General features: G+C 39.8%; 1 protein-coding gene across 1 annotated transcript in view; it reads left to right on the forward strand.

Moving 5' to 3' along the window:
• The window catches only part of LOC130212937 (synaptotagmin-11-like), a 29672-nt gene that overhangs the window by 583 nt on the left and 1589 nt on the right, over positions 1-27500 (forward strand). The window contains exons 1-3 of the mRNA XM_056444260.1: positions 1-304; positions 22363-23192; positions 26967-27087. The exon at positions 1-304 is cut by the window's left edge and continues 583 nt beyond it. Of these exons, the coding sequence (XP_056300235.1) occupies positions 271-304; positions 22363-23192; positions 26967-27087 (985 nt within the window). The 5' untranslated portion in view covers positions 1-270. The remainder of the gene's footprint in view (positions 305-22362; positions 23193-26966; positions 27088-27500) is intronic.

Genomic DNA, 27500 nt, shown 5'->3' on the forward strand with positions numbered 1-27500 from the left:
GCGAGCAGCATCAGTGCGCGAGTAGCATCCGAGCGCGAGCAGCATCCGTGCGCGAGCAGCATCAGCGCGCCCCGAGCGGAGCCCGAGCCACAGCCGAGCAGCGCGCGCATGAAGTCTCTCCCCCGGACCAGCGGCGTGTTTCCCGGTCCTCTCGTGTCTCTCCCGGTTGGATGTAGAGTGACCGCGGGCCGGTAGTCAGTCGGTGCTCCTCCTCCATCTCGGCCTCGTCTCCCACTCCGTCAGGACCGCATCCTGCCACAGATCCACAAAATGGCGGACATCATCGAGCTTGGACCCGCCTACGGTGAGACCCCCCCCCCCCCTCCTGTTCGCAGGTGCTTGAGACGAAAAGGCCCCGCGGTCACGTGCCCAGTTGATGACAGCGGCCGTTACTTTTCACTGCCGCGGACTGCCGGTCAACGGGGTGACGGACTGCCGGTCACCGGGGTGACGGACTGCCGGTCACCGGGGTGACGGACTGCCGCCATTCACTGCGACGTGAACACAACAGGGTCACGTCATCGCGCGTGCAGCAGGGCGTCTGCCTCTCGCGGGGCCTCGCTCACAGTGTGCGTGCGCGTGCCCGTCGGGGTGGGTATCTGGGGTGACGTCATATCTGAGCCTGGCGTTGTGTTGTGGGGACGCAGTGTTCACCCCCTGGTGCTCAAGGAATACTGTAAACACAGTAACTACTAATGCCACGAGGTACAAATACTCTTCAAAAGTACAAGTACAAATAGCGTAATGTAAAAATACTCTGTTAGTAAAGTCCCTCTACCTCAGTGTAATGATATTATATTACAGTAAAGTCCCTCTACCTCAGTGTAATGATATTATCTTACAGTAAAGTCCCTCTACCTCAGTGTAATGATATTATCTTACAGTAAAGTCCCTCTACCTCAGTGTCATGATATTATATTACAGTAAAGTCCCTCTACCTCAGTGTCATGATATTATATTACAGTAAAGTCCCTCTACCTCAGTGTAATGATATTATCTTACAGTAAAGTCCCTCTACCTCAGTGTAATGATATTATATTACAGTAAAGTCCCTCTACCTCAGTGTAATGATATTATATTACAGTAAAGTCCCTCTACCTCAGTGTCATGATATTATATTACAGTAAAGTCCCTCTACCTCAGTGTCATGATATTATATTACAGTAAAGTACCTCTACCTCAGTGTAATGATATTATATTACAGTAAAGTACCTCTACCTCAGTGTCATGATATTATATTACAGTAAAGTACCTCTACCTCAGTGTAATGATATTATCTTACAGTAAAGTACCTCTACCTCAGTGTAATGATATTATCTTACAGTAAAGTCCCTCTACCTCAGTGTAATGATATTATATTACAGTAAAGTACCTCTACCTCAGTGTCATGATATTATATTACAGTAAAGTTCCTCTACCTCAGTGTAATGATATTATCTTACAGTAAAGTCCCTCTACCTCAGTGTAATGATATTATATTACAGTAAAGTCCCTCTACCTCAGTGTCATGATATTATATTACAGTAAAGTCCCTCTACCTCAGTGTCATGATATTATCTTACAGTAAAGTACCTCTACCTCAGTGTCATGATATTATCTTACAGTAAAGTCCCTCTACCTCAGTGTCATGATATTATCTTACAGTAAAGTCCCTCTACCTCAGTGTAATGATATTATATTACAGTAAAGTCCCTCTACCTCAGTGTCATGATATTATCTTACAGTAAAGTCCCTCTACCTCAGTGTAATGATATTATATTACAGTAAAGTCCCTCTACCTCAGTGTAATGATATTATATTACAGTAAAGTCCCTCTACCTCAGTGTAATGATATTATCTTACAGTAAAGTCCCTCTACCTCAGTGTAATGATATTATATTACAGTAAAGTACCTCTACCTCAGTGTCATGATATTATATTACAGTAAAGTCCCTCTACCTCAGTGTCATGATATTATCTTACAGTAAAGTCCCTCTACCTCAGTGTCATGATATTATCTTACAGTAAAGTACCTCTACCTCAGTGTCATGATATTATCTTACAGTAAAGTCCCTCTACCTCAGTGTAATGATATTATATTACAGTAAAGTACCTCTACCTCAGTGTCATGATATTATCTTACAGTAAAGTCCCTCTACCTCAGTGTAATGATATTATATTACAGTAAAGTCCCTCTACCTCAGTGTAATGATATTATATGACAGTAAAGTCCCTCTACCTCAGTGTAATGATATTATCTTACAGTAAAGTCCCTCTACCTCAGTGTCATGATATTATATTACAGTAAAGTCCCTCTACCTCAGTGTCATGATATTATATTACAGTAAAGTCCCTCTACCTCAGTGTCATGATATTATCTTACAGTAAAGTCCCTCTACCTCAGTGTAATGATATTATATTACAGTAAAGTCCCTCTACCTCAGTGTAATGATATTATATGACAGTAAAGTCCCTCTACCTCAGTGTAATGATATTATCTTACAGTAAAGTCCCTCTACCTCAGTGTCATGATATTATATTACAGTAAAGTCCCTCTACCTCAGTGTCATGATATTATATTACAGGAAAGTCCCTCTACCTCAGTGTCATGATATTATCTTACAGTAAAGTCCCTCTACCTCAGTGTAATGATATTATATTACAGTAAAGTCCCTCTACCTCAGTGTCATGATATTATCTTACAGTAAAGTCCCTCTACCTCAGTGTCATGATATTATATTACAGTAAAGTCCCTCTACCTCAGTGTCATGATATTATATTACAGTAAAGTCCCTCTACCTCAGTGTCATGATATTATCTTACAGTAAAGTCCCTCTACCTCAGTGTAATGATATTATATTACAGTAAAGTCCCTCTACCTCAGTGTCATGATATTATATTACAGTAAAGTCCCTCTACCTCAGTGTAATGATATTATCTTACAGTAAAGTACCTCTACCTCAGTGTAATGATATTATATTACAGTAAAGTCCCTCTACCTCAGTGTAATGATATTATATTACAGTAAAGTCCCTCTACCTCAGTGTAATGATATTATCTTACAGTAAAGTCCCTCTACCTCAGTGTCATGATATTATATTACAGTAAAGTCCCTCTACCTCAGTGTCATGATATTATATTACAGTAAAGTCCCTCTACCTCAGTGTCATGATATTATCTTACAGTAAAGTACCTCTACCTCAGTGTAATGATATTATATTACAGTAAAGTCCCTCTACCTCAGTGTAATGATATTATATTACAGTAAAGTCCCTCTACCTCAGTGTCATGATATTATATTACAGTAAAGTCCCTCTACCTCAGTGTCATGATATTATATTACAGTAAAGTACCTCTACCTCAGTGTCATGATATTATCTTACAGTAAAGTCCCTCTACCTCAGTGTCATGATATTATATTACAGTAAAGTCCCTCTACCTCAGTGTCATGATATTATATTACAGTAAAGTACCTCTACCTCAGTGTCATGATATTATATTACAGTAAAGTCCCTCTACCTCAGTGTCATGATATTATCTTACAGTAAAGTACCTCTACCTCAGTGTCATGATATTATCTTACAGTAAAGTCCCTCTACCTCAGTGTAATGATATTATCTTACAGTAAAGTCCCTCTACCTCAGTGTCATGATATTATCTTACAGTAAAGTCCCTCTACCTCAGTGTCATGATATTATATTACAGTAAAGTCCCTCTACCTCAGTGTAATGATATTATATTACAGTAAAGTCCCTCTACCTCAGTGTCATGATATTATCTTACAGTAAAGTCCCTCTACCTCAGTGTCATGATATTATATTACAGTAAAGTACCTCTACCTCAGTGTAATGATATTATATTACAGTAAAGTCCTCTACCTCAGTGTCATGATATTATCTTACAGTAAAGTCCCTCTACCTCAGTGTCATGATATTATATTACAGTAAAGTCCCTCTACCTCAGTGTAATGATATTATCTTACAGTAAAGTCCCTCTACCTCAGTGTCATGATATTATCTTACAGTAAAGTACCTCTACCTCAGTGTCATGATATTATATTACAGTAAAGTACCTCTACCTCAGTGTCATGATATTATCTTACAGTAAAGTCCCTCTACCTCAGTGTAATGATATTATCTTACAGTAAAGTCCCTCTACCTCAGTGTAATGATATTATATTACAGTAAAGTCCCTCTACCTCAGTGTCATGATATTATATTACAGTAAAGTCCCTCTACCTCAGTGTCATGATATTATATTACAGTAAAGTCCCTCTACCTCAGTGTCATGATATTATCTTACAGTAAAGTCCCTCTACCTCAGTGTCATGATATTATATTACAGTAAAGTCCCTCTACCTCAGTGTCATGATATTATATTACAGTAAAGTACCTCTACCTCAGTGTCATGATATTATATTACAGTAAAGTACCTCTACCTCAGTGTAATGATATTATCTTACAGTAAAGTACCTCTACCTCAGTGTAATGATATTATCTTACAGTAAAGTCCCTCTACCTCAGTGTAATGATATTATATTACAGTAAAGTCCCTCTACCTCAGTGTCATGATATTATCTTACAGTAAAGTCCCTCTACCTCAGTGTAATGATATTATCTTACAGTAAAGTACCTCTACCTCAGTGTCATATTATATTACAGTAAAGTCCCTCTACCTCAGTGTCATGATATTATATTACAGTAAAGTCCCTCTACCTCAGTGTCATGATATTATCTTACAGTAAAGTCCCTCTACCTCAGTGTCATGATATTATATTACAGTAAAGTCCCTCTACCTCAGTGTCATGATATTATCTTACAGTAAAGTCCCTCTACCTCAGTGTCATGATATTATCTTACAGTAAAGTCCCTCTACCTCAGTGTAATGATATTATATTACAGTAAAGTCCCTCTACCTCAGTGTCATGATATTATCTTACAGTAAAGTCCCTCTACCTCAGTGTCATGATATTATATTACAGTAAAGTCCCTCTACCTCAGTGTCATGATATTATCTTACAGTAAAGTACCTCTACCTCAGTGTAATGATATTATATTACAGTAAAGTCCCTCTACCTCAGTGTCATGATATTATATTACAGTAAAGTCCCTCTACCTCAGTGTCATGATATTATCTTACAGTAAAGTTCCTCTACCTCAGTGTCATGATCTTATCTTACAGTAAAGTCCTCTACCTCAGTGTCATGATATTATATTACAGTAAAGTCCCTCTACCTCAGTGTCATATTATATTACAGTAAAGTCCCTCTACCTCAGTGTCATGATATTATATTACAGTAAAGTCCTCTACCTCAGTGTCATGATATTATCTTACAGTAAAGTCCCTCTACCTCAGTGTCATGATATTATCTTACAGTAAAGTACCTCTACCTCAGTGTCATGATATTATCTTACAGTAAAGTCCCTCTACCTCAGTGTAATGATATTATATTACAGTAAAGTCCCTCTACCTCAGTGTCATGATATTATATTACAGTAAAGTCCCTCTACCTCAGTGTCATGATATTATCTTACAGTAAAGTCCTCTACCTCAGTGTCATGATATTATCTTACAGTAAAGTTCCTCTACCTCAGTGTCATGATATTATATTACAGTAAAGTCCCTCTACCTCAGTGTCATGATATTATATTACAGTAAAGTCCCTCTACCTCAGTGTAATGATATTATCTTACAGTAAAGTACCTCTACCTCAGTGTAATGATATTATATTACAGTAAAGTCCCTCTACCTCAGTGTCATGATATTATCTTACAGTAAAGTCCCTCTACCTCAGTGTCATGATATTATATTACAGTAAAGTCCTCTACCTCAGTGTCATGATATTATATTACAGTAAAGTCCTCTACCTCAGTGTCATGATATTATCTTACAGTAAAGTCCCTCTACCTCAGTGTCATGATATTATATTACAGTAAAGTCCCTCTACCTCAGTGTCATGATATTATATTACAGTAAAGTACCTCTACCTCAGTGTAATGATATTATCTTACAGTAAAGTACCTCTACCTCAGTGTCATGATATTATCTTACAGTAAAGTCCCTCTACCTCAGTGTCATGATATTATCTTACAGTAAAGTCCCTCTACCTCAGTGTAATGATATTATCTTACAGTAAAGTCCCTCTACCTCAGTGTAATGATATTATATTACAGTAAAGTCCCTCTACCTCAGTGTCATGATATTATCTTACAGTAAAGTCCCTCTACCTCAGTGTAATGATATTATATTACAGTAAAGTACCTCTACCTCAGTGTCATGATATTATATTACAGTAAAGTCCCTCTACCTCAGTGTAATGATATTATCTTACAGTAAAGTACCTCTACCTCAGTGTAATGATATTATCTTACAGTAAAGTCCCTCTACCTCAGTGTCATGATATTATATTACAGTAAAGTACCTCTACCTCAGTGTAATGATATTATATTACAGTAAAGTACCTCTACCTCAGTGTCATGATATTATCTTACAGTAAAGTCCCTCTACCTCAGTGTCATGATATTATCTTACAGTAAAGTCCCTCTACCTCAGTGTAATGATATTATATTACAGTAAAGTCCCTCTACCTCAGTGTCATGATATTATATTACAGTAAAGTACCTCTACCTCAGTGTCATGATATTATATTACAGTAAAGTCCCTCTACCTCAGTGTCATGATATTATCTTACAGTAAAGTCCCTCTACCTCAGTGTCATGATATTATATTACAGTAAAGTCCCTCTACCTCAGTGTAATGATATTATCTTACAGTAAAGTACCTCTACCTCAGTGTAATGATATTATCTTACAGTAAAGTCCCTCTACCTCAGTGTAATGATATTATATTACAGTAAAGTCCCTCTACCTCAGTGTAATGATATTATCTTACAGTAAAGTCCCTCTACCTCAGTGTCATGATATTATATTACAGTAAAGTCCCTCTACCTCAGTGTCATGATATTATATTACAGTAAAGTACCTCTACCTCAGTGTAATGATATTATCTTACAGTAAAGTCCCTCTACCTCAGTGTCATGATATTATATTACAGTAAAGTCCCTCTACCTCAGTGTCATGATATTATCTTACAGTAAAGTACCTCTACCTCAGTGTAATGATATTATCTTACAGTAAAGTCCCTCTACCTCAGTGTAATGATATTATCTTACAGTAAAGTCCCTCTACCTCAGTGTCATGATATTATCTTACAGTAAAGTCCCTCTACCTCAGTGTCATGATATTATCTTACAGTAAAGTCCCTCTACCTCAGTGTCATGATATTATCTTACAGTAAAGTCCCTCTACCTCAGTGTCATGATATTATATTACAGTAAAGTACCTCTACCTCAGTGTAATGATATTATCTTACAGTAAAGTCCCTCTACCTCAGTGTCATGATATTATATTACAGTAAAGTCCCTCTACCTCAGTGTCATGATATTATATTACAGTAAAGTACCTCTACCTCAGTGTAATGATATTATATTACAGTAAAGTCCCTCTACCTCAGTGTCATGATATTATATTACAGTAAAGTCCCTCTACCTCAGTGTCATGATATTATCTTACAGTAAAGTCCCTCTACCTCAGTGTCATGATATTATATTACAGTAAAGTCCCTCTACCTCAGTGTCATGATATTATATTACAGTAAAGTCCCTCTACCTCAGTGTCATGATATTATATTACAGTAAAGTCCCTCTACCTCAGTGTCATGATATTATATTACAGTAAAGTCCCTCTACCTCAGTGTAATGATATTATATTACAGTAAAGTCCCTACCTCAGTGTAATGATATTATCTTACAGTAAAGTCCTCTACCTCAGTGTAATGATATTATCTTACAGTAAAGTCCTCTACCTCAGTGTCATGATATTATATTACAGTAAAGTCCCTCTACCTCAGTGTCATGATATTATATTACAGTAAAGTCCCTCTACCTCAGTGTCATGATATTATCTTACAGTAAAGTCCCTCTACCTCAGTGTAATGATATTATATTACAGTAAAGTACCTCTACCTCAGTGTCATGATATTATCTTACAGTAAAGTACCTCTACCTCAGTGTCATGATATTATATTACAGTAAAGTCCCTCTACCTCAGTGTCATGATATTATATTACAGTAAAGTCCCTCTACCTCAGTGTCATGATATTATCTTACAGTAAAGTCCCTCTACCTCAGTGTCATGATATTATATTACAGTAAAGTCCCTCTACCTCAGTGTCATGATATTATCTTACAGTAAAGTCCCTCTACCTCAGTGTCATGATATTATCTTACAGTAAAGTCCCTCTACCTCAGTGTCATGATATTATATTACAGTAAAGTCCCTACCTCAGTGTCATGATATTATCTTACAGTAAAGTCCCTCTACCTCAGTGTCATGATATTATCTTACAGTAAAGTCCCTCTACCTCAGTGTCATGATATTATATTACAGTAAAGTCCCTCTACCTCAGTGTCATGATATTATCTTACAGTAAAGTCCTCTACCTCAGTGTCATGATATTATATTACAGTAAAGTCCTCTACCTCAGTGTCATGATATTATATTACAGTAAAGTCCCCCACCTCAGTGTCATGATATTATATTACAGTAAAGTCCCTCTACCTCAGTGTCATGATATTATATTACAGTAAAGTCCTCTACCTCAGTGTAATGATATTATATTACAGTAAAGTCCCTCTACCTCAGTGTCATGATATTATATTACAGTAAAGTCCCTCTACCTCAGTGTCATGATATTATATTACAGTAAAGTCCCTCTACCTCAGTGTCATGATATTATCTACAGTAAAGTCCTCTACCTCAGTGTAATGATATGATATTATATTACAGTAAAGTCCCTCTACCTCAGTGTAATGATATTATCTTACAGTAAAGTCCCTCTACCTCAGTGTCATGATATTATATTACAGTAAAGTCCCTCTACCTCAGTGTAATGATATTATATTACAGTAAAGTCCCTCTACCTCAGTGTCATGATATTATCTTACAGTAAAGTCCCTCTACCTCAGTGTCATGATATTATCTTACAGTAAAGTACCTCTACCTCAGTGTCATGATATTATATTACAGTAAAGTCCTCTACCTCAGTGTCATGATATTATCTTACAGTAAAGTAGCTCTACGACAGTGTCATGATATTATCTTACAGTAAAGTCCCTCTACCTCAGTGTCATCATATTATATTACAGTAATGTACCTCTACCTCATTGTAATGATATTATCTTACAGTAAAGTCCTCTACCTCAGTGTCATGATATTATCTTACAGTAAAGTCCCTCTACCTCAGTGTCATGATATTATATTACAGTAAAGTCCTCTACCTCAGTGTCATGATATTATCTTACAGTAAAGTCCCTCTACCTCAGTGTCATGTTATTATCTTACAGTAAAGTCCCTCCTCAGTGTAATGATATTATATTACAGTAAAGTCCCTCTACCTCAGTGTAATGATATTATATTACAGTAAAGTCCCTCTACCTCAGTGTCATGATATTATCTTACAGTAAAGTACCTCTACCTCAGTGTCATGATATTATATTACAGTAAAGTCCCTCTACCTCAGTGTCATGATATTATATTACAGTAAAGTCCCTCTACCTCAGTGTCATGATATTATCTTACAGTAAAGTCCCTCTACCTCAGTGTCATGATATTATATTACAGTAAAGTACCTCTACCTCAGTGTAATGATATTATATTACAGTAAAGTCCCTCTACCTCAGTGTAATGATATTATCTTACAGTAAAGTCCCTCTACCTCAGTGTCATGATATTATATTACAGTAAAGTCCCTCTACCTCAGTGTCATGATATATTACAGTAAAGTCCCTCTACCTCAGTGTCATGATATTATCTTACAGTAAAGTCCCTCTACCTCAGTGTCATGATATTATATTACAGTAAAGTACCTCTACCTCAGTGTCATGATATTATCTTACAGTAAAGTCCCTCTACCTCAGTGTCATGATATTATATTACAGTAAAGTCCCTCTACCTCAGTGTAATGATATTATATTACAGTAAAGTACCTCTACCTCAGTGTCATGATATTATCTTACAGTAAAGTCCCTCTACCTCAGTGTCATGATATTATATTACAGTAAAGTCCCTCTACCTCAGTGTCATGATATTATATTACAGTAAAGTCCCTCTACCTCAGTGTCATGATATTATCTTACAGTAAAGTCCCTCTACCTCAGTGTCATGATATTATATTACAGTAAAGTCCCTCTACCTCAGTGTAATGATATTATATTACAGTAAAGTCCCTCTACCTCAGTGTAATGATATTATCTTACAGTAAAGTCCCTCTACCTCAGTGTCATGATATTATATTACAGTAAAGTACCTCTACCTCAGTGTCATGATATTATATTACAGTAAAGTCCCTCTACCTCAGTGTCATGATATTATCTTACAGTAAAGTCCCTCTACCTCAGTGTAATGATATTATATTACAGTAAAGTCCCTCTACCTCAGTGTCATGATATTATATTACAGTAAAGTCCCTCTACCTCAGTGTCATGATATTATATTACAGTAAAGTCCCTCTACCTCAGTGTCATGATATTATATTACAGTAAAGTCCTCTACCTCAGTGTCATGATATTATCTTACAGTAAAGTACCTCTACCTCAGTGTCATGATATTATATTACAGTAAAGTCCCTCTACCTCAGTGTCATGATATTATATTACAGTAAAGTACCTCTACCTCAGTGTCATGATATTATATTACAGGAAAGTCGCTCTAGCGCAGTGTCATGATATTATATTACAGTAAAGTCCTCTACCTCAGTGTCATGATATTATCTTACAGTAAAGTTCCTCTACCTCAGTGTCATGATATTATATTACAGTAAAGTACCTCTACCTCAGTGTCATGATATTATATTACAGTAAAGTCCCTCTACCTCAGTGTCATGATATTATATTACAGTAAAGTCCCTCTACCTCAGTGTAATGATATTATATTACAGTAAAGTCCCTCTACCTCAGTGTCATGATATTATCTTACAGTAAAGTCCCTCTACCTCAGTGTCATGATATTATATTACAGTAAAGTACCTCTCAGTGTCATGATATTACAGTAAAGTACCTCTACCTCAGTGTAATGATATTATCTTACAGTAAAGTCCCTCTACCTCAGTGTCATGATATTATCTTACAGTAAAGTCCCTCTACCTCAGTGTCATGATATTATATTACAGTAAAGTCCCTCTACCTCAGTGTCATGATATTATATTACAGTAAAGTCCCTCTACCTCAGTGTCATGATATTATCTTACAGTAAAGTCCCTCTACCTCAGTGTAATGATATTATCTTACAGTAAAGTCCCTCTACCTCAGTGTCATGATATTATCTTACAGTAAAGTCCCTCTACCTCAGTGTAATGATATTATCTTACAGTAAAGTACCTCTACCTCAGTGTCATGATATTATATTACAGTAAAGTCCCTCTACCTCAGTGTCATGATATTATATTACAGTAAAGTACCTCTACCTCAGTGTCATGATATTATATTACAGTAAAGTCCCTCTACCTCAGTGTCATGATATTATCTTACAGTAAAGTCCCTCTACCTCAGTGTAATGATATTATCTTACAGTAAAGTCCCTCTACCTCAGTGTCATGATATTATATTACAGTAAAGTCCCTCTACCTCAGTGTAATGATATTATATTACAGTAAAGTACCTCTACCTCAGTGTAATGATATTATCTTACAGTAAAGTCCCTCTACCTCAGTGTCATGATATTATATTACAGTAAAGTCCCTCTACCTCAGTGTAATGATATTATCTTACAGTAAAGTCCCTCTACCTCAGTGTCATGATATTATCTTACAGTAAAGTACCTCTACCTCAGTGTCATGATATTATCTTACAGTAAAGTACCTCTACCTCAGTGTCATGATATTATATTACAGTAAAGTACCTCTACCTCAGTGTCATGATATTATATTACAGTAAAGTTCCTCTACCTCAGTGTAATGATATTATCTTACAGTAAAGTCCCTCTACCTCAGTGTAATGATATTATCTTACAGTAAAGTCCCTCTACCTCAGTGTCATGATATTATCTTACAGTAAAGTCCCTCTACCTCAGTGTAATGATATTATATTACAGTAAAGTCCTCTACCTCAGTGTAATGATATTATATTACAGTAAAGTCCCTCTACCTCAGTGTCATGATATTATCTTACAGTAAAGTCCTCTACCTCAGTGTAATGATATTATCTTACAGTAAAGTCCCTCCTCAGTGTCATGATATTATATTACAGTAAAGTCCTCTACCTCAGTGTCATGATATTATCTTACAGTAAAGTCCTCTACCTCAGTGTCATGATATTATATTACAGTAAAGTCCCTCTACCTCAGTGTCATGATATTATATTACAGTAAAGTCCTCTACCTCAGTGTCATGATATTATATTACAGTAAAGTCCTCTACCTCAGTGTCATGATATTATCTTACAGTAAAGTCCTCTACCTCAGTGTCATGATATTATCTTACAGTAAAGTCCCTCTACCTCAGTGTCATGATATTATATTACAGTAAAGTACCTCTACCTCAGTGTCATGATATTATCTTACAGTAAAGTCCCTCTACCTCAGTGTAATGATATTATATTACAGTAAAGTCCCTCTACCTCAGTGTCATGATATTATCTTACAGTAAAGTCCCTCTACCTCAGTGTAATGATATTATATTACAGTAAAGTCCCTCTACCTCAGTGTCATGATATTATCTTACAGTAAAGTCCCTCTACCTCAGTGTCATGATATTATCTTACAGTAAAGTACCTCTACCTCAGTGTCATGATATTATCTTACAGTAAAGTCCCTCTACCTCAGTGTCATGATATTATCTTACAGTAAAGTCCCTCTACCTCAGTGTCATGATATTATATTACAGTAAAGTACCTCTACCTCAGTGTCATGATATTATATTACAGTAAAGTCCCTCTACCTCAGTGTCATGATATATTACAGTAAAGTCCCTCTACCTCAGTGTCATGATATTATATTACAGTAAAGTCCCTCTACCTCAGTGTAATGATATTATCTTACAGTAAAGTACCTCTACCTCAGTGTAATGATATTATCTTACAGTAAAGTACCTCTACCTCAGTGTCATGATATTATATTACAGTAAAGTACCTCTACCTCAGTGTCATGATATTATATTACAGTAAAGTCCCTCTACCTCAGTGTAATGATATTATCTTACAGTAAAGTCCCTCTACCTCAGTGTCATGATATTATCTTACAGTAAAGTCCCTCTACCTCAGTGTCATGATATTATATTACAGTAAAGTCCCTCTACCTCAGTGTCATGATATTATCTTACAGTAAAGTACCTCTACCTCAGTGTCATGATATTATCTTACAGTAAAGTCCCTCTACCTCAGTGTAATGATATTATATTACAGTAAAGTCCCTCTACCTCAGTGTCATGATATTATCTTACAGTAAAGTACCTCTACCTCAGTGTCATGATATTATCTTACAGTAAAGTCCCTCTACCTCAGTGTCATGCTATTATATTACAGTAAAGTACCTCTACTTCAGTGTCATGATATTATCTTACAGTAAAGTCCCTCTACCTCAGTGTCATGATATTATCTTACAGTAAAGTCCCTCTACCTCAGTGTCATGATATTATATTACAGTAAAGTCCCTCTACCTCAGTGTAATGATATTATCTTACAGTAAAGTACCTCTACCTCAGTGTCATGATATTATATTACAGTAAAGTACCTCTACCTCAGTGTCATATTATATTACAGTAAAGTCCCTCTACCTCAGTGTCATGATATTATATTACAGTAAAGTACCTCTACCTCAGTGTAATGATATTATATTACAGTAAAGTCCCTCTACCTCAGTGTCATGATATTATATTACAGTAAAGTCCCTCTACCTCAGTGTCATGATATTATCTTACAGTAAAGTCCCTCTACCTCAGTGTCATGATATTATATTACAGTAAAGTCCCTCTACCTCAGTGTAATGATATTATCTTACAGTAAAGTACCTCTACCTCAGTGTAATGATATTATATTACAGTAAAGTACCTCTACCTCAGTGTCATGATATTATATTACAGTAAAGTCCCTCTACCTCAGTGTCATGATATTATATTACAGTAAAGTACCTCTACCTCAGTGTAATGATATTATCTTACAGTAAAGTACCTCTACCTCAGTGTAATGATATTATCTTACAGTAAAGTCCCTCTACCTCAGTGTAATGATATTATATTACAGTAAAGTCCCTCTACCTCAGTGTCATGATATTATCTTACAGTAAAGTCCCTCTACCTCAGTGTCCTCTACCTCAGTGTAATGATATTATCTTACAGTAAAGTCCTCTACCTCAGTGTAATGATATTATCTTACAGTAAAGTCCTCTACCTCAGTGTCATGATATTATCTTACAGTAAAGTCCTCTACCTCAGTGTCATGATATTATATTACAGTAAAGTCCTCTACCTCAGTGTCATGATATTATCTTACAGTAAAGTCCCTACCTCAGTGTCATGATATTATATTACAGTAAAGTCCCTCTACCTCAGTGTCATGATATTATATTACAGTAAAGTCCTCTACCTCAGTGTCATGATATTATCTTACAGTAAAGTCCCTCTACCTCAGTGTCATGATATTATATTACAGTAAAGTCCCTCTACCTCAGTGTCATGATATTATCTTACAGTAAAGTCCCTCTACCTCAGTGTCATGATATTATCTTACAGTAAAGTACCTCTACCTCAGTGTCATGATATTATATTACAGTAAAGTCCCTCTACCTCAGTGTAATGATATTATCTTACAGTAAAGTCCCTCTACCTCAGTGTAATGATATTATATTACAGTAAAGTACCTCTACCTCAGTGTAATGATATTATCTTACAGTAAAGTACCTCTACCTCAGTGTCATGATATTATCTTACAGTAAAGTCCCTCTACCTCAGTGTAATGATATTATCTTACAGTAAAGTACCTCTACCTCAGTGTCATGATATTATCTTACAGTAAAGTCCCTCTACCTCAGTGTCATGATATTATATTACAGTAAAGTACCTCTACCTCAGTGTCATGATATTATCTTACAGTAAAGTCCCTCTACCTCAGTGTCATGATATTATATTACAGTAAAGTCCCTCTACCTCAGTGTCATGATATTATCTTACAGTAAAGTCCTACTACCTCAGTGTCATGATATTATATTACAGTAAAGTCCCTCTACCTCAGTGTCATGATATTATCTTACAGTAAAGTCCCTCTACCTCAGTGTAATGATATTATATTACAGTAAAGTCCCTCTACCTCAGTGTCATGATATTATCTTACAGTAAAGTCCCTCTACCTCAGTGTAATGATATTATATTACAGTAAAGTCCCTCTACCTCAGTGTCATGATATTATCTTACAGTAAAGTCCCTCTACCTCAGTGTAATGATATTATCTTACAGTAAAGTCCCTCTACCTCAGTGTCATGATATTATATTACAGTAAAGTACCTCTACCTCAGTGTCATGATATTATCTTACAGTAAAGTACCTCTACCTCAGTGTCATGATATTATATTACAGTAAAGTCCCTCTACCTCAGTGTCATGATATTATATTACAGTAAAGTCCCTCTACCTCAGTGTCATGATATTATCTTACAGTAAAGTCCCTCTACCTCAGTGTCATGATATTATCTTACAGTAAAGTACCTCTACCTCAGTGTCATGATATTATCTTACAGTAAAGTCCCTCTACCTCAGTGTCATGATATTATCTTACAGTAAAGTCCTCTACCCCAGTGTGATGATATTATATTACAGTAAAGTCCTCTACCTCAGTGTCATGATATTATCTTACAGTAAAGTCCTCTACCTCAGTGTAATGATATTATATTACAGTAAAGTCCCTCTACCTCAGTGTCATGATATTATCTTACAGTATAGTACCTCTACCTCAGTGTAATGATATTATATTACAGTAAAGTACCTCTACCCCAGTGTCATGATATTATCTTACAGTAAAGTCCCTCTACCTCAGTGTCATGATATTATCTTACAGTAAGTCCCTCTACCTCAGTGTCATGATATTATACAAGTGTCATGATATTATATTACAGTAAAGTCCCTCTACCTCAGTGTCATGATATTATCTTACAGTAAAGTCCTCTACCTCAGTGTCATGATATTATATTACAGTAAAGTCCCTCTACCTCAGTGTCATGATATTATCTTACAGTAAAGTCCCTCTACCTCAGTGTCATGATATTATATTACAGTAAAGTCCCTCTACCTCAGTGTCATGATATTATCTTACAGTAAAGTCCCTCTACCTCAGTGTAATGATATTATCTTACAGTAAAGTACCTCTACCTCAGTGTCATGATATTATATTACAGTAAAGTACCTCTACCTCAGTGTCATGATATTATATTACAGTAAAGTTCCTCTACCTCAGTGTAATGATATTATCTTACAGTAAAGTCCCTCTACCTCTGATATTATATTACAGTCCTCAGTGTCATGATATTATCTTACAGTAAAGTCCCTCTACCTCAGTGTCATGATATTATATTACAGTAAAGTACCTCTACCTCAGTGTCATGATATTATCTTACAGTAAAGTCCCTCTACCTCAGTGTCATGATATTATCTTACAGTAAAGTACCTCTACCTCAGTGTCATGATATTATCTTACAGTAAAGTACCTCTACCTCAGTGTCATGATATTATCTTACAGTAAAGTCCCTCTACCTCAGTGTCATGATATTATATTACAGTAAAGTCCCTCTACCTCAGTGTCATGATATTATATTACAGTAAAGTACCTCTACCTCAGTGTCATGATATTATCTTACAGTAAAGTCCCTCTACCTCAGTGTCATGATATTATATTACAGTAAAGTCCCTCTACCTCAGTGTAATGATATTATCTTACAGTAAAGTACCTCTACCTCAGTGTCATGATATTATATTACAGTAAAGTACCTCTACCTCAGTGTCATGATATTATATTACAGTAAAGTTCCTCTACCTCAGTGTCATGATATTATATTACAGTAAAGTCTCTCTACCTCAGTGTCATGATATTATATTACAGTAAAGTCCCTCTACCTCAGTGTCATGATATTATATTACAGTAAAGTCCCTCTACCTCAGTGTCATGATATTATCTTACAGTAAAGTACCTCTACCTCAGTGTCATGATATTATATTACAGTAAAGTCCCTCTACCTCAGTGTCATGATATTATCTTACAGTAAAGTACCTCTACCTCAGTGTCATGATATTATATTACAGTAAAGTCCCTCTACCTCAGTGTCATGATATTATCTTACAGTAAAGTCCCTCTACCTCAGTGTCATGATATTATCTTACAGTAAAGTCCTCTACCTCAGTGTAATGATATTATATTACAGTAAAGTCCTCTACCTCAGTGTCATGATATTATATTACAGTAAAGTCCTCTACCTCAGTGTCATGATATTATATTACAGTAAAGTCCTCTACCTCAGTGTCATGATATTATCTTACAGTAAAGTCCTCTACCTCAGTGTCATGATATTATATTACAGTAAAGTCCCTCTACCTCAGTGTCATGATATTATCTTACAGTAAAGTCCCTCTACCTCAGTGTCATGATATTATCTTACAGTAAAGTCCTCTACCTCAGTGTCATGATATTATATTACAGTAAAGTCCTCTACCTCAGTGTCATGATATTATCTTACAGTAAAGTCCTCTACCTCAGTGTAATGATATTATCTTACAGTAAAGTCCTCTACCTCAGTGTCATGATATTATATTACAGTAAAGTCCTCTACCTCAGTGTCATGATATTATCTTACAGTAAAGTCCTCTACCTCAGTGTCATGATATTATCTTACAGTAAAGTGATATTATCTTACAGTAAAGTTATCTTACAGTAAAAGTCTACCTCAGTGTCATGATATTATCTTACAGTAAAGTCCCTCTACCTCAGTGTAATGATATTATCTTACAGTAAAGTACCTCTACCTCAGTGTCATGATATTATATTACAGTAAAGTCCCTCTACCTCAGTGTCATGATATTATCTTACAGTAAAGTCCCTCTACCTCAGTGTAATGATATTATATTACAGTAAAGTCCTCTACCTCAGTGTCATGATATTATATTACAGTAAAGTCCCTCTACCTCAGTGTCATGATATTATCTTACAGTAAAGTCCCTCTACCTCAGTGTCATGATATTATATTACAGTAAAGTACCTCTACCTCAGTGTCATGATATTATATTACAGTAAAGTCCCTCTACCTCAGTGTCATGATATTATCTTACAGTAAAGTACCTCTACCTCAGTGTAATGATATTATATTACAGTAAAGTACCTCTACCTCAGTGTCATGATATTATCTTACAGTAAAGTCCCTCTACCTCAGTGTCATGATATTATCTTACAGTAAAGTCCCTCTACCTCAGTGTCATATTATATTACAGTAAAGTACCTCTACCTCAGTGTCATGATATTATATTACAGTAAAGTCCCTCTACCTCAGTGTCATGATATTATCTTACAGTAAAGTCCCTCTACCTCAGTGTAATGATATTATATTACAGTAAAGTACCTCTACCTCAGTGTCATGATATTATATTACAGTAAAGTCCCTCTACCTCAGTGTCATGATATTATATTACAGTAAAGTCCCTCTACCTCAGTGTAATGATATTATCTTACAGTAAAGTCCCTCTACCTCAGTGTCATGATATTATCTTACAGTAAAGTCCCTCTACCTCAGTGTCATGATATTATCTTACAGTAAAGTACCTCTACCTCAGTGTAATGATATTATATTACAGTAAAGTACCTCTACCTCAGTGTCATGATATTATCTTACAGTAAAGTACCTCTACCTCAGTGTCATGATATTATCTTACAGTAAAGTCCCTCTACCTCAGTGTAATGATATTATCTTACAGTAAAGTACCTCTACCTCAGTGTAATGATATTATATTACAGTAAAGTCCCTCTACCTCAGTGTAATGATATTATCTTACAGTAAAGTCCCTCTACCTCAGTGTCATGATATTATCTTACAGTAAAGTACCTCTACCTCAGTGTCATGATATTATCTTACAGTAAAGTCCCTCTACCTCAGTGTCATGATATTATCTTACAGTAAAGTCCCTCTACCTCAGTGTCATGATATTATATTACAGTAAAGTCCCTCTACCTCAGTGTCATGATATTATATTACAGTAAAGTACCTCTACCTCAGTGTAATGATATTATATTACAGTAAAGTCCCTCTACCTCAGTGTCATGATATTATCTTACAGTAAAGTACCTCTACCTCAGTGTCATGATATTATCTTACAGTAAAGTCCCTCTACCTCAGTGTCATGATATTATCTTACAGTAAAGTCCCTCTACCTCAGTGTCATGATATTATATTACAGTAAAGTCCTCTACCTCAGTGTCATGATATTATATTACAGTAAAGTCCTCTACCTCAGTGTAATGATATTATATTACAGTAAAGTCCCTCTACCTCAGTGTCATGATATTATCTTACAGTAAAGTACCTCTACCTCAGTGTCATGATATTATATTACAGTAAAGTCCCTCTACCTCAGTGTCATGATATTATCTTACAGTAAAGTCCCTCTACCTCAGTGTCATGATATTATATTACAGTAAAGTCCCTCTACCTCAGTGTAATGATATTATATTACAGTAAAGTCCCTCTACCTCAGTGTCATGATATTATATTACAGTAAAGTCCCTCTACCTCAGTGTCATGATATTATATTACAGTAAAGTCCCTCTACCTCAGTGTAATGATATTATATTACAGTAAAGTACCTCTACCTCAGTGTCATGATATTATATTACAGTAAAGTACCTCTACCTCAGTGTCATGATATTATCTTACAGTAAAGTCCCTCTACCTCAGTGTCATGATATTATATTACAGTAAAGTCCCTCTACCTCAGTGTCATGATATTATATTACAGTAAAGTCCCTCTACCTCAGTGTCATGATATTATCTTACAGTAAAGTCCCTCTACCTCAGTGTCATGATATTATCTTACAGTAAAGTCCCTCTACCTCAGTGTCATGATATTATATTACAGTAAAGTCCCTCTACCTCAGTGTCATGATATTATCTTACAGTAAAGTCCCTCTACCTCAGTGTCATGATATTATCTTACAGTAAAGTACCTCTACCTCAGTGTCATGATATTATATTACAGTAAAGTACCTCTACCTCAGTGTCATGATATTATCTTACAGTAAAGTCCCTCTACCTCAGTGTCATGATATTATATTACAGTAAAGTCCCTCTACCTCAGTGTCATGATATTATATTACAGTAAAGTCCCTCTACCTCAGTGTCATGATATTATCTTACAGTAAAGTCCCTCTACCTCAGTGTCATGATATTATCTTACAGTAAAGTCCTCTACCTCAGTGTCATGATATTATATTACAGTAAAGTACCTCTACCTCAGTGTCATGATATTATCTTACAGTAAAGTCCCTCTACCTCAGTGTAATGATATTATCTTACAGTAAAGTCCCTCTACCTCAGTGTCATGATATTATCTTACAGTAAAGTCCCTCTACCTCAGTGTAATGATATTATCTTACAGTAAAGTCCCTCTACCTCAGTGTCATGATATTATCTTACAGTAAAGTCCCTCTACCTCAGTGTCATGATATTATATTACAGTAAAGTCCCTCTACCTCAGTGTCATATTATATTACAGTAAAGTCCCTCTAAGACTTGAACAGTTTTACTACATGTTTTAAATGCAGTTACCAAAAGAAAACGTTAGTTCAGCGCCGGCTCCCTATTGGTTCCCCTCCGACCAATCAGGAGCGAGTATCTCATGCATAGAGAATTAAAGTTGTTCAGGAACTTACAGCCCAGAGTGTGTGTGTGTGTGATTATGTATATGTGTGTGTGTGTGTGTGTGATTATGTATATGTGTGTGTGTGATTATGTATATATGTGTGTGTGTGATTATGTATATATGTGTGTGTGTGTGTGATTATGTATGTGTGTGTGTGTGATTATGTATATGTGTGTGTGTGATTATGTGTGTGTGTGTGTGTGTGATTATGTATATGTATGTGTGTGTGATTATGTATATGTGTGTGTGTGTGATTATGTATATATGTGTGTGTGTGTGATTATGTATATGTATGTGTGTGTGATTATGTATATATGTGTGTGTGTGATTATGTATATGTGTGTGTGTGTGTGTATATATGTGTGTGTGTGTGTGTGATTATGTATATATGTGTGTGTGTGATTATGTATGTGTGTGTGTGATTATACATGCGTGTGTGTGTGTGATTATACATGCGTGTGTGTGTGTGTGATTATACATGCGTGTGTGTGTGTGATTATACATGCGTGTGTGTGTGTGATTATACATGCGTGTGTGTGTGTGTGATTATACATGCGTGTGTGTGTGTGATTATACATGTGTGTGTGTGATTATACATGCGTGTGTGTGTGTGATTATACATGCGTGTGTGTGTGTGATTATACATGTGTGTGTGTGTGATTATACATGTGTGTGTGTGATTATACATGCATGTGTGTGTGTGTTTATACATGCATGGGTGTGTGTGATTATACATGTGTGTGTGTGTGATTATACATGCGTGTGTGAGTGTGATTATACATGTGTGTGTGTGTGTGTGTGTGTGATTATACATGTGTGTGTGTGTGTGATTATACATGCGTGTGTGAGTGTGATTATACATGTGTGTGTGTGTGATTATACATGCGTGTGTGAGTGTGATTATACATGTGTGTGTGTGTGATTATGTATATGTGTGTGTGATTATGTATATGTGTGTGTGTGTGTTTAAAGATGATTATGTGTGTGTGTGTTTACAGGTGATTATGTGTGTGTGTGTGTGTGTGTGTGTGTGTGTGTGTGTGTGTGTGTGGGGTGTGTGTGTGTGTGTGTGTGTGTGTGTGTGTGTGTGTGTGTGTGTGTGGGGGACAGATGAGGAAAACAATAGTCGTCTGTACACAGCAAACAAAGAACTCCTCTTCATCTTCTGTTTTACTAGATGTCTCCCTCCCAATCTTCCTCCTCCTCTCCTCCTCTTCTCCTCCTCTTCCTCCTCCTCCTCTCCTCTTCTCCTCTTCTCCTCCTCTTCCTCCTCCTCTCCTCTCCTCCTCCCCTCCTCCTCTTCTCCTCTTCCTCATCCCCTCCTCCTCCTCCTCTTCCTCCTCGTCCATCTTGAATATCTAGCTGTAATATGTATTGAATATAAACTCTATTGTCTCTGAGTCTAATGGACAGTTGTTTGTTGTTGTTGTTGTTGTTGTTTGTGTGTCAGCCATGTCTCCGGTCCTGGCGGGCTTCCTGGGAGCTGGTGTTCTGGTCCTGGTGGTGGTGGTTCTGGTCCTGCTCTGGTCCTTCTGCCAGCGCCGCTCCCTTTGCGCCTCGGGCCGCTACAAGCTGCACGGCGACCGCTACGGCGCCGCCGAGGACCCGCCCTACAAGTTCATCCACATGCTGAAGGGCATCAGCATTTACCCAGAATCCCTCAGCGGCAGCAAGAGGATCGTGCGCGGCCTGCGGCGCGCGGACCGCTCGGCCCGGGACGGGAGGGGCGGCGCCCGCGGCGGCGTCGGGCGCGGCCCGGCGCTGGTGGACGCCGAGAACAACATCCTGGACGTGCCGGGGCAGCTGCAGATGAGCCACCTGGTGCCGCCCGCCGCCGACCAGCGCCGCCCGGACGGCGCCGCGACGCCCCTCGAGGAGCCGCCGCCCGGCCTGGGCGCCGTCAGCCTCACGGTGGACTACAACTTCCCCAAGAAGGCCCTGGTGGTCACCGTGGTCGGCGCCCGCGGGCTGCCCGCCATGGACCGGCAGGCCGGCAGCTCGGACCCCTACGTGAAGATGACCATCCTGCCGGAGCAGAAGCACCGCGTGAAGACCCGCGTGCTGAGGAACACTCTGGAGCCGCTGTTCAACGAGACCTTCACCTTCTACGGCGTGGCCTACAGCGCGCTGCCCGACCTCACCTTGCACCTCCTGGTGCTCAGCTTCGACCGCTTCGCCCGCGACGACGTCATCGGGGAGGCGCTGGTGCCCCTGAGGGGCGTGGACCCCCGAACGGGCCGCGTGCACCTGAGCCAGGACCTCAGCAAGAGGAACATGCAGGTGAGTCCCGAGGACACGTACCTGGAGGACACGTACCTGTAGGACACGTACCTGTAGGACACGTACCTGTAGGACACGTACCTGTAGGACACGTACCTGTAGGACACGTACCTGTAGGACACGTACCTGTAGGACACGTACCTGCGGACACGCACTGTAGGACACGTACCTGTAGGACACGTACCTGTAGGACACGTACCTGTAGGACACGTACCTGTAGGACACGTACCTGTAGGACACGTACCTGTAGGACACGTACCTGTAGGACACGTACCTGTAGGACACGTAGCTGTAGGACACGTACCTGTAGGACACGTACCTGTAGGACACGTACCTGTAGGACACGTACCTGTAGGACACGTACCTGTAGGACACGTACCTGTAGGACACGTACCTGTAGGACACGCATACCTGTAGGACACGTGCCTGCAGGACACGCCTGTAGGACACGCACCTGTAGGACACGCACCTGCAGGACACGTGCCTGCAGGACACGCACCTGCAGGACACGTGCCTGTAGGACACGTACCTGTACACGCACCTGTAGGACACGCATGCCTGTAGGACACGTACCTGTAGGACACGTGCCTGGGACACGTACCTGTGGGACACGTGCCTGCAGGACACGCACCTGTAGGACACGTGCCTGTAGGACACGCACTGTACACGTGCCTGTAGGACACGCACCTGCAGGACACGCACCTGTAGGACACGCACTGCCTGTAGGACACATACCTGTAGGACACGCACCTGTAGGACACGTACCTGTAGGACACGCGTGCCTGCAGGACACGCCTGTACACGCCTGTAGGACACGTACCTGTAGGACACGTACCTGTAGGACACGTACCTGTAGGACACGTACCTGTAGGACACGTACCTGTAGGACACGTACCTGTAGGACACGTACCTGTAGGACACGTACCTGCACCTGTGGACACGTGCACTGTAGGACACGTACCTGTAGGACGCACCTGCAGGACACGCACCTGTAGGACACGTGTCCTGTAGGACACACCTGTGGACACGCATCTGTAGGACACGTACCTGTAGGACACGTACCTAGGACACGTACCTGTAGGACACGTACCTGTAGGACACGTACCTGTAGGACACGTACCTGTAGGACACGTACCTGTAGGACACGTACCTGTAGGACACGTACCTGTAGGACACGTACCTGTAGGACACGTACCTGTAGGACACGTACCTGTGGACACGTACCTGTAGGACACGTACCTGTACACGTACCTGTAGGACACGTACCTGTAGGACACGTACCTGTAGGACACGTACCTGTAGGACACGTACCTGTAGGACACGTACCTGTACACGTACCTGTAGGACACGTACCTGTAGGACACGTACCTGTAGGACACGTACCTGTAGGACACGTACCTGTACACGTACCTGTACACGTACCTGTAGGACACGTACCTGTAGGACACATACCTGTAGGACACGTACCTGTAGGACACGTACCTGTAGGACACGTACCTGTAGGACACGTACCTGTAGGACACGTACCTGTAGGACACGTACCTGTACACGTACCTGTAGGACACGTACCTGTACACGTACCTGTACACCTACCTGGAGGACATGTACCTGTACACCTACCTGGAGGACACGTACCTGTACACATACCTGTACACGTACCTGTACACCTGGAGGACACGTACCTGTACACGCACCTGGAGGACACGTACCTTTACGTACTGTCCACGTACCTGTACACCTACCTGGAGGACACGCATGCCTGTACACGTACCTGGAGGACACGTACCTGTACACGTACCTGTACACGTACCTGGAGGACACGTACCTGTACACGTACCTGGAGGACACGTACCTGTACACGTACCTGTACACCTACCTGGAGGACACGTACCTGTCCACGTACCTGTACACCTACCTGGAGGACACGTACCTGTACACCTACCTGTACACGTACCTGGAGGACACGTACCTGTACACCTACCTGGAGGACACGTACCTGTACACGTACCTGGAGGACACGTACCTGGAGGACACGTACCTGGAGGACACGTACCTGTACACCTACCTGGAGGACACGTACCTGTACACATACCTGTACACGTACCTGTACACCTACCTGGAGGACACGTACCTGTACACGTACCTGTACACGTACCTGTACACGTACCTGTACACGTACCTGGAGGACATGTACCTGTACACGTACCTGTACACGTACCTGTAGGACACATACCTGGAGTACACGTACCTGTAGGACACGTACCTGTAGGACACGTACCTGTAGGACACGTACCTGTAGGACACGTACCTGTAGGACACGTACCTGTAGGACACATACCTGTAGGACACATACCTGTACACGTACCTGTCCACGTACCTGTACACCTACCTGGAGGACACGTACCTGTACACGTACCTGTACACCTACCTGGAGGACACGTACCTGTACACGTACCTGTACACGTACCTGGAGGACACGTACCTTTACACGTACCTGTCCACGTACCTGTACACCTACCTGGAGGACACGTACCTGTACACGTACCTGTACACGTACCTGGAGGACACGTACCTGGAGGACACGTACCTGTACACGTACCTGTACACGTACCTGGAGGACACGTACCTGTACACGTACCTGTACACGTACCTGGAGGACACGTACCTGTACACGTACCTGTACACCTACCTGGAGGACACGTACCTGTCCACGTACCTGTACACCTACCTGGAGGACACGTACCTGTACACGTACCTGTACACGTACCTGGAGGACACGTACCTGTACACGCACGTGCCTGTACACGCACCTGGAGTACACGTACCTGTACACGTACCTGTACACCTACCTGGAGGACACGTACCTGTACACATACCTGTACACCTACCTGGAGGACACGTACCTGTACACGTACCTGTACACGTACCTGGAGGACACGTACCTGTACACGTACCTGGAGTACACGTACCTGGAGGACACGTACCTGTACACGTACCTGTACACCTACCTGGAGGACACGTACCTGTCCACGTACCTGTCCACGTACCTGTACACCTACCTGGAGGACACGTACCTGTACACGTATCTGGAGGGCACGTACCTGTACACCTACCTGGAGGACACGTACCTGTACACGTACCTGTACACCTACCTGGAGTACACGTACCTGTACACGTACCTGTACACCTACCTAGAGTACACGTACCTGTACACGTACCTGGAGGACACATACCTGTACACCTACCTGGAGGACACGTACCTGTACACATACCTGTACACCTACCTGGAGGACACGTACCTGTACACGTACCTGGAGGACACGTACCTGTACACCTACCTGGAGGACACGTACCTGTACACGTACCTGTACATGTACCTGGAGGACACGTACCTGTACACCTACCTGGAGGACACGTACCTGTACACGTACCTGTACACCTACCTGGAGGACACGTACCTGTACACGTACCTGTACACCTACCTGGAGGACACGTACCTGTACACCTACCTGGAGGACACGTACCTGTACACGTACCTGTACACCTACCTGGAGGACACGTACCTGTACACGTACCTGGAGGACACGTACCTGGAGGACACGTACCTGTACACCTACCTGGAGGACACGTACCTGTACACCTACCTGGAGGACACGTACCTGTACACGTACCTGGAGGACACGTACCTGTACATGTACCTGGAGGACACGTACCTGTACAAGTACCCGTGTAGCTGTGTGTAGTCCGTGGTGCGTTCATGGCCTCTGTCCCCAGGGTGAGGGCCGTGGGGAGCTGCTGGCCTCCCTGTGCTACCAGCCCGTGTCCCACCGCCTCAGCGTGGTGGTGCTGAAGGCCCGCCACCTCCCCAAGATGGACATCACCGGCCTGTCAGCCAGTGAGTCCCCCCCCCCGCCAGGCATTCTGGGGGTTTATTTACTACTGTCTAGTATTACTGTTATTATTTATCACAGGCCCAAGCTGAGGTTCCCAGTTCGTCCTGAGGGGGCGCTAGAGCAGTATTTAAAGGTCACATGACCACAACACTCAGAGAAGATGTCACAGGAATATTAAAATAAAGACGTTTCATCAATCTTTACTTCAGAAGGTTGAGGGTTCAAATCCCACTTCCTCTGATTGTGAAAAGACCTGAAAGAACACAAGTTGGTGATGATTTATTAATAATTTAGTGTCAACATTTTAAAAAGAATTTTCAAATTAAACATCCGCTTCATGCTTTTATTCATGTCATTTTATCTATATATATAATATATATATATATTTCATCCATATAGATATTTTAAATATGTA

The sequence above is a fragment of the Pseudoliparis swirei genome, chromosome 22, assembly GCF_029220125.1.
Source record: "Pseudoliparis swirei isolate HS2019 ecotype Mariana Trench chromosome 22, NWPU_hadal_v1, whole genome shotgun sequence".
Lineage (NCBI taxonomy): Eukaryota > Metazoa > Chordata > Actinopteri > Perciformes > Liparidae > Pseudoliparis > Pseudoliparis swirei.